The 9,745-nt window shown below is 39.0% G+C and overlaps 1 protein-coding gene across 10 annotated transcripts in view; it reads left to right on the forward strand.

The window, feature by feature from the left end:
- The window catches only part of SLC7A11 (solute carrier family 7 member 11), a 272,050-nt gene extending 263,347 nt beyond the window's left edge, over nt 1–8,703 (forward strand). For all 10 annotated transcript variants that reach the window (XM_051768142.1, XM_051768147.1, XM_051768143.1 and 7 more), the window contains 2 exons: nt 1,129–1,306; nt 6,314–8,703. In XM_051768142.1, the coding sequence (XP_051624102.1) occupies nt 1,129–1,306; nt 6,314–6,381 (246 nt within the window). In that variant the 3' untranslated portion in view covers nt 6,382–8,703. The remainder of the gene's footprint in view (nt 1–1,128; nt 1,307–6,313) is intronic.
- Nucleotides 8,704–9,745: the final 1,042 nt, after the last annotated feature.

The following is a 9,745-nucleotide window of genomic DNA, read 5'->3' on the forward strand; positions in this document are numbered from 1 at the left end:
GACTTGCAGTGGATTTGCAGACGCAGTGATTATGAACCTAGAAAGAAAATACTAAATAGTCCAGCCCACTGAACTGTAGCTGTTTTGGCCTTGATTCCGCCATTCTTCTTGCTTATTTCAAGTACTGTCTTACAAAGTAAGTTGTCCCATTGTGTACCCAGAAAGATAATGTCCATCATCATAAGAATGGAGGAATATATTTCTGTTTAGATGCTGCCAAGAAGTCTGTTTTGTGAAGAGCTAAGAATGTGCGCTGTTGCATTCTTGTAGGTATATCTATAAATAAGGAGGTCAGTGACACAGCCTGTTTTGCTTTGATTAAAAGAAAAAATGCTTTGACAGTGCACTAAAGAGGAACAGTAATGCTTTGAGGCATGAAAGGAAGAGAACAATCTCCAAGGAATTCTCCAATTCTCCATTACACTCATAAGCCATGCCTGTAGGCGGTTCCTTCAGAGAGGTGCTAACAGAGTGATTGTAATGGTGTTCTTGAAAATTGAGTAAATAAATTTGATATTGTTACTTTGTGTGCTTTCAACAGTGACGCTGATAATGCTATCAGTCATACAGTCAGAAAGGGCTTTTTCAGGGGCTATCAGTTGCATAACACTATCAAATATCTTTATCCTAGTCAAATTGGTGTTTAATTTGCTCTCTTCCTGCTAGATTTTGATTTTTACCTTAGGAAGAAAATCAATATGTTCTTAATAGTTTTAAAAGGTGACTTGAGCTCCTGGTTGTGTTTTAAAACGTTTTCTGATGGGTAATTATCAAAGTGGAAATCTTTACTGTGGTTAGAGCTGTTTACTTATCTGCTGGGGAATTAGAGAAAGGACTTTTACAATGTAACTTATTTACAGTCCTTGCGTTTTAAAGGATGTAAAACACTGAAGTATTTTAGAGTGTAATTAAGAGACTTCTGTGGTACTCACTGCACAGCGCTCTGCAGGGCTGGGCTTCTGCAGTCACTGGCATTTTGTGTGTATGTTCTAGACACCCATATCTCTGCAGAACTGTCCTGTTGGGCTGGGCTTTATCCAATTTACATTTCATGGAACATTAAATGCCTTAGTCATTACTTTACATTGACCCTGTTATTTAATGATTCTTCGTGTGGTTATGTTTCAGGTTCCTCTATTTATTCCAGCATTGTTTTCCTTCACCTGTCTCTTCATGGTTGCACTGTCACTTTACTCTGACCCAGTGAACACAGGGATTGGATTTGCAATAACCCTGACTGGCATTCCTGCCTACTACCTCTTTATTGTATGGGACAAGAAGCCAAAGTGGTTCAGAAAGCTCCTAGGTAAGTCCTGGTGGGACTCCTTCATGCTTACTCCAGGAGTTTCTCAGGGCTCTCCGTGTGTTGTGAAATCCTTCTGGTCAATCCTCTCAGCTGCCATGAGCTGGGGATGACAACACAAGTTTCTTTTCAGCACATGCTCTAGCACTGCTCTGCCAGTTGCAATCAATATCTACTGACTAATGAGCTACTTTACAGCAAGGCTATTCTTCCCCAGTGATTGATTTGAAATGACTGATGCTCCTCCCACTGTCCTCTTCCTCTCTCCCTCCCCTGCAAACATCTAATTCCTTTTAAATCACCCGACCCCTTCCCCTGACCCCTTCCCCTGACCGTTGTTCTGTGCTAATAGAGACAGTTCTACACTTCTTGGAGAATCAGTTTGGAGCCTCAAGCATAACAGTTGTGATGATAGGATGGGCTTGGTGCTCCCTGCTGAGACCACCCCTTTGTGGACCACTGAGGAGTATTTGGAATGGGACAGGTTCAGGAAGGTTGGTTATGGGGATATTGTCCTTAGCAGTGGCTCCTGACAAAATGGTAGCAAAATATAACATGCCTGAAATGCTTCTGTGGAAATTGTTTCTGTGCTTCTTCAAATGACTTTTTTGTGATTTGTCTGTACTATTTCATGCACTGAGAATCATTTGTATACCATTTCTGAAAGTTTTTGAAAGCATATGCGGAAGTTCTGATGTGTTAGAGAAGGATTATTTGGAACATTTCAATCAGAAGTCAGTATCATTTATTATAGCTGCCTATTCTTCTCTTTTTTTTTTTTTTTGTTACTCAGATGGTTAGGTTTCCAAAATGAAGGGAATTTTAAAAACAAGAAACAAGACTATTGGCAAAATATTTCATGAATGCTAGATATTTTATCAAACCAAACCAAAAGAACATCTCTTTTTCTGCAGAACTATAACTCAACCTGTGCAAGTTTCTAACTAAAAATAATTTATTTGTATAGATGCTGAATCAAAAATGCATATTGTCTTCTATGCTGCAGTCTTAAGCAATGATTTAAAATGAGCTGCTCACAAGAAAATAATAATTTCTATATGTTATTACACTATAACCAGTTATATGTATTTCTCTACATAAATACGTTACATAATTATATCCTATCTGTTGTAGAATCTATGAATTTCCCACTCAATTCATGCTGGGAGGTCCATAGACAATAGGGGAGAAAGTATTTACAGAAAAATATGTTAGTTTAAGGCTAACACACTCTTAATTTTATATCCATAAAGTTATAAATTATTTGCAGTGTCCTGGGAATGGGTAGAAACCTCCAGTGCAAATTAAAGCAATTGTATGCAAAAGGACATTCTATTAAATAGTTGGAGTTTAGTCTGTTAATAATTTCTCAGTCTTGACATTTAGGGAAATTTTCCCTTATCAAACCCCAGGAGTTTTTTTGGTGTTTTCTGTCGTGTCTCAGAGGTTTTGGAATACAGTTACTTGAATCTTTGGCCACAGGATGCCAGTGTTGGACTACATTACTTGGGCAAGAGAAAAAATATTCTCTTTAAGGTAGACTGGATAAATGTGAAGATTTTTCTACCAGCTGTGACAATGAAGGTGAATAATTTCTAGCTTTTGAGATAGCACAAAATTCTCCTCCTAGAAAAGAGGCTTGGTGCCTGTGTCATACCTATGGATGGGCACGGTGTACTGCCTCAGAGGGGAAAGCAGCAGAAGCCAGTCAGTGGGTGAAACAGCTTGTTTGCTTTGCAATTATTATCCCCAAAATAAGAACAGTAGTGGCAGAAAACTGATGCTGACAGTTTTGGGGTGAAGCAGAGAGGAGATTTACTTGTTAAATAAAAAGATTTTCTTTTTCCTCAGAAGAAGCAATAAACCTTCTGTGTGGAGTCATTAAACTGGCATTATTTTGTGAGTGTTAAGGGACCCCCATTGTATAGCCTGAGAACATTTTCTAAAGGCATTGAATGAGGATAAATTCACTTAAGGTACCTCTGTGAGATATAGAAAAGTCATTGGCCAGCTGCAAGCTTGATATTCTAACCTTGAAACAATATGCACTAGATGTACATAGGCATGAAAGTGTAATTCCAGACATGAGGTAAAGGACAAAACGAAAGAATGGTATTGTTGTTTAAAAGGTAGCTTTTTGCCCGATTAACTAGGTAGCTTTCTTTGAGAAGATAACTAGTTTTTCTAGATGAAGAAGAATGTGAGGAATACAGTCTCCTTAGATTTCAACAAAGCATTTTGTGTAATACCAGAGGGGGAGTGGGAGCTTGTTAGTCTGCACACAGGACTGTGCTACCAAAACTGTGCCCAGGCTGCTTCATCTGCCCAGATCAGTGCGTGGGCAGGCTGGGGTAGGGCTTTACCCATTTGCTAGGTCACCTTGTTGAGGAACTGACAGGTTCAGCTGCCCCGCTGTGCTGTGGCAGGAAGAGGTGACTGCTCCTCATAAACCCTTTATGGAACATGTGTTGTTTAAGCAAAGGTCAGCACTGGTGCAAAAACACGTGGATACAGACCAGCCCCACGTAAGATCAGGCTCAGTGTCCTGAATAGGCTTTGTAGAGATCAGAGGAGAGGGATGTTGAACAGCCACAATGAGTAGTGGGATAAAATACCCAGCCTGAAGATACATACATTTCTGAAAGGGGTTTTAGGCTGATTACACAAGCAGAGCCCCCCATGGATTACCCAAGGAATCCTCTTCCAAGGTTGAATGTCTTCTGTATGTTTTGACTGCCCTCAATGGCATTTACATTGCCCATTCTCCATATGAAATTACTGTATTTGACAAAAGGTGACTTCACAGTTTGTGGGTCCATAGGTTCTGGGCGGTATTTTGCAGCTGGAATAACATTTTATTCTCTCCTTTTCCAAAGAAATTTTGCTGTAGCACCAGATGTGCTGGGACAAATAATTTTCAGCTAGTACAGGCTTCATTTGACCTCTGCTTTCTTGCTTTTTGCAGAACTAATGTGAAAATGAAAAAAGTCAAGCCTAGCAAATACTACAAAGCAGATCAGTGTGTAAAAGGATGCGGCATCAGCACAAGAATGCTTCTGTTTGCACTTCCTCAGTCAAAAATCCAACCTTAGACTCATATTTAAAACATCTATTTCTTTTCAGTGGATTGAATTACAGGAAACTTAAAAGTTAAATCCTGCTTTTTTTTTCATAGCCTGAGCCCTTGCTGGAAATGAGATCTCTTTATATAACGAAATGTCTCTGTCAGGGTTATTTAGCAACACCAGAGGATCACACTTGCTCACTCAGGACAAACTGTGATATGCTCAGTTTCCTTCTCTTGGTCGAGTTTGTGATGGGACACACAGGAAATTATCCTAGCATTTTGTTGTCTCAGATGTCATGTCCAGTCTTACATACATGCATTAAACTCCTGCTTTCTTTCCTCACCCAAACTTTATGTGGTGCTTATGTAGATATCAGGTCTGGTTTTTTTTTTATGAAGGTGGTCCCCTGATACCTATTTTCAGTGAATTCTCCTCTTGAAAGGGAAAATTAGGGTTTAAAGTGGAGTGGGGAAGTTATCTGTACCATCACAGTACGTTGTGGTATTGTGACAAATGTGAAGTTAGTCCTTTGACTCCAGGTAGTACTCTGAGATACTGACTGGAGACAGGTTGGAACATTGTTTAGGGGAAAATACTCTGTATACTGATTTATTCTGAGTACATTGCAACCAAAAAATGCAAAGAAGACCGCCAACTTGTCTGCTCCCCTATGGCTTCATCCCAGCACAGAGCAAAACTGCTGCATGGAAATGGAGGAGTGGGCAATGTCTTGCTGCTGGTGGCTCTGTCCACTTTGGTGAACAGGATATTAAAATCACAACACACTCTAGAGTTGCCCAGGCTTTCCCTCTGCTACCATGCACTTTTCCAAGAGCTGTTACACCATTGCTCAGCTTCATAAAATTCTGGTTATCCCTTTGTTCAGCCTCCAACTTGGAAGAGGTGGGATGGCAGGAGCGAAGCCCTGCTGTTTTTCTGCTGCTGGCTTTCCTCCTGTCTTTCATCCCAGCTGCACTCAGCCCAGCTCTGACATGCCCACTGTGGGTAGGGAAGGCAGGTGGGAGGAAAATGAAGTCCCTGCAGACTCTCAGCCCCTTTGACACTATCAGTTTATAGTCTAAGGGCAAGCTGGCTTTGCACTGAACTGGTGACATCCAGAGAAAAGAGCAAAAGATGGTGGAGTCTGCCTTAGACAGGAGGTCAGGGAAGTGGTTTCAGTTCATATCTTCTGTGAGTTGCACAATTTTACCCTCCTTGCTTTACGCTGGTGTCAGTGTTGACATTTCTGTGTCATACAAGAACAGACAAGGAAAATCAGAACTTTCTTTTACAACAATTCCTGCTTGTTTAAAATAGGTTACTAAAAAAGAGTGACAAGTGAAAGGAATAGTAAGAGAATGCTCTTTTACTATTCTGTATGTAAATTAACTGTGCCATTTATGAATCATTACCCTAAAAGGAAAACCAACAAAAGCAGTAGAAGGAAATAAATGTCCAGCATGACAAAAAGACAGCATGAAGTTTCTTTGGATATGTGATATTCTTAGACCTGTGAAGCTTTGTAATAATTATTTCCTTTAATTTTAGGGTTTTTTTTTATTTTTTCTTTTTGCTTAGGCAGGTTTTGCTACAGCTAAATTAACTTGTTTGAACTCTCCTAGACATTTATTTCAACATAGCAAATTGGTTAAAACTAAGCTGTCGTGCAGAGTAGTCATGTTTCAAGATAGCCTTTAAATGCTTGCAGACATTTATTGAATAAGATTATACATCCATACCTTCCATTATTATTGTATGTGCATAGCCTAGGATCAGAGGCAAAGAAAACATAGTTAAAAAGAAAAAAATTTTAATTTAAATTATATATGTATATGTGGAAATAGGCTGTATAGCAGCTAAATTTCCTGTTTGCTTCTGCCTGCCCCATCTCCCCCACAAAAAAATCCCCAAACTTCCCATGTGTATGCTTTTATCTTTGCAGGCAGGGTAACCAGAACATTGCAAATCCTCCTGGAAGTCATCCCATCAGAGGAAGACCAGAAATTGTGATCGTCATGTACAGCTTTTGGCTTGCTGTTTCATTTCAACCTGAAATCAAGAGAGCAGGGAGATTTATCCCCCTTCTCAACATCCTGCAGACTGGAGGAACAAGTCACAGTCGAGATGGAAACCGAGCAAGTCACTTACCAGAACTGTATTTTACAATGCTTTTGCAAAATATTTTTTAATGTGGTTGGTTTATATGTAGAAAGCAAGAACTTGTGTTATGAGGGAACTCGTCTCTTTAATAGTTCTTTTGTTACAGAGTCCTATTTTAACAAACTGTAGGTTCATCAAGCTAGGATTTCTGTTGCCTTGGCACTGGAAACAGGTTTAAGTGATGTGTAAGTAGTAGTGGGGTCTTCTGTGAAGAATGTATCCTGCTTGCTGTCCCTGGAGTTCCCAGCTCTCACCAGAGAAAGGGTGAGAGAAACCTGCTGAGTTTCACATAATATGTTCTTCCTGTCAAACTGTTTGGCAGCCTGATTTGACTTCTCTTGTCTTGCTGGAAGCCCCAGCACACTGATGATGAAGCACAGCAGTTTCCACACCTTTGTGGTGGCAAGTTCAAGATTTCTTCATTCCAGAGCTCTTATACTATGACTGACAGGAAACATCTTTTGAGACTTAATATTTCTGCCAGTGGGGCAGGAAGATTTTAGCATGGGAACAGTAAATTTATGCATGTTTAAGTTTTTACCAGTCTGGAGATGATTACTGGTTTTACCAGTGTTTCTTTGTGTACATGTACACAGGAAATCCAGCAACTTGAGTAATAACCTTCAAAACAGTCAAAACATTTGAATGTGATCTCCGTTGCTGTATGAATATTTCCTATCTGGAAGCGTAGGGTCCTGCAGTTATCAGTCAGGCAAACCCAATTTAAAAGTTTTATATCAGTGTTGGTAGGCAGAAATAGATGTCACTGGTGGGAACTTGGTATAGACATGGCCATAAATGCAGTGCCTTTTTATGAATAAGGTATAAGGCAAGCTACAGCACATTTGTTGATCTGAGTAGGATATGCGCCTGATCTGTGGGCTTTTCACTTAAGCACACTCCAGTTAACTGGGCTTTGGAACACTGAGGAACAGGTGCTCTGCCTGCCTTCTCAGGGGTTTTATCTCAGCAGAAACAGAGAAAAGCCATCAAAACTGATAAAATCAAATTAAATTCACCTTCAGAACTGTTTTTGAGCTGAGCTCTGGCTCAAGTATGAGCTGAAGTTTTGCCCTTTTTTTAAAGAGAGTTGTAGATAAAGAAATTTTTTAATGCTTAGAAATTCAGTTTTATATTGTTAACGACTACTCAACCTTAAGATTAAGGTTTGTTATCATTCTGTTAAGAATATAATACTTAACTATTGAATGCACTACTTTTTGAGCTGCCTGCTGTCAGCAAATCATATGTTTCATGAAAGCTTTTATGGAACTAAGCAGCATTAAACTTCCGAAATTGGGAGAAAAGCACAACTTGTAGCCAGACCACTACAGTAAAGGGAGACTGTGTATTGTATATGTGTTGTATATATCCAGAATATCCTCTGCTTTAAGGGTGTACAGTAATATGTCTTAAATTTATATATGTTTTCCTTTTTTATATCTCTGTGGTAGAATATCACAGAAGTAGAGAAATGCAAGTAATGTAAAAGAACAGTAATTTAAGACACAGAAAACATTTTGCAAACAATTTTTTCTTTAAATGTTTTCTGTTTGCAGTAACTTAAAAGTGTTATTTGAAACTTTTTTTAGGTAAGCATTTTGAGACAGGTTTTTGTTTTGACAGTAGATGTGTTTAATTAGTGCTTACGTTTGGGTCAGAGTTCTGTCTTTGAGGTCATCTCCTGCCACCCCTTGTTTATCAGGGTTTGGCCTGTGTTGTCATGGAACGTCTTCAGAGTACACAAACTCTAATTCTCTCTGAAAGAAATAAATTATCTGGCACCCTTCAGGAGTGCACCTAACCCCTTCCTCCACTGACAGATACTGAGTGCATGGGATCCAAAGCAAAACTACCCGAAGAGTGTGTGGTGTGTGATTTTCAGCTCTGACTGTTTCATCCCATGTATTCACCCCTATTGTGCCACGTTACTTGAAAGTTTAAATGTAGGCAGTGTTAACTTGTAGAAATAAATGGGCTCCATAAATATGACTGAATGTTGCTTTATTTTCCCATCGTGGTCTTTAAAGTTTAGAAATGTATCTGAAGCCTGATTCAATGAACACATTTTTGCTGGGTTTATTTCATCTAAGGGGTTAATTTGTCCCAAGGGGTATCCTATGACTCATTGACTGTGAAGTTGTATATTTTAGGAAGAAAAAAAAATACCTGCAAAATAAAAAACTATTTTCTTGAAAGTGCACAAGGATTCTAATTTCAGGCTTAGTTTCTTTAGTACATGTAATCACAATGCAAAATAATGTAATTTGGTTTCCACTGTATTATGAAAGTCAGTATTAAGGACTTTTATTAGACCTGGAATTATCCTCACAAATGGAGGAAAACGAGGATGCAACATTTTTTTTCGTCATCAGGTTACTTTTTAAGACTTATAAATATTTTCTTCATAGTCATAAAGGAAATTCTTCTAGAATAAAGGATACATTTATATATAATATTTCTTATTAAGGCCTGAGGTGGTCAGAGGCTATTTCTGTGGAGATTTTCAGTGATCCTTGATTTTATTTTTTTCTTGCCTTACCTATATATAAATATAACATTTTGTCTGAATGTCTGTGCTCCTTCTATTTGATTTTCAGAGGAAAATCAGCCTTAAATTTAAGAATGTTTTTCAAATATTATTCTACAGAAGAAGATAGAAGTTACTTATATCCACAGGGTGGGTAGCTAATTGTGTTGATGCAACAAGATGAAAAGCCTTTTCCATTATGTTCAGTACCTCCAGAATTTTTGATTCAAGCATTAGCCATATATCAGGATCCAGACAGATTTTAATCAGCATAGGTCTTAGAGAAATGGGTGTTGATCTTTTTTTCAGGAGGAATTAGATATTTCTCTTTTCCAACATACCTATCAAATATTGTGTTTAATGGCCTGCAGAGCACAGATGGCTCAGACAGCAGAGCATGGAGCAGATAACACACTGCAATCCATGAAATCCATGCAATCCAGTGTGTGAAGTGTGAGTATGTCTGGGAAGGATACAAATGCCAAAGTTTGAACCCAGGAGGGAGTGGTCAAGAGGAAGGGCAATGTGTGATAACCCCTGTTTGGTTACAGGGCTGCTGCCTGAGGCTGGAGACTCTTCTGCAGCGACCACAGTGTCCGTACAGCTGCTGGCACAGGGAAGGCCAGTAACAAACACCAGTTTGGGAACATCATGGGAACTTCAGACATTTGAACTGGATTGTAC

The sequence above is a fragment of the Manacus candei genome, unplaced genomic scaffold (genome assembly GCF_025592945.1).
Source record: "Manacus candei isolate 608988 ecotype Guabito, Panama unplaced genomic scaffold, ASM2559294v1 h1tg000092l, whole genome shotgun sequence".
In the NCBI taxonomy this organism is placed as follows: domain Eukaryota; kingdom Metazoa; phylum Chordata; class Aves; order Passeriformes; family Pipridae; genus Manacus; species Manacus candei.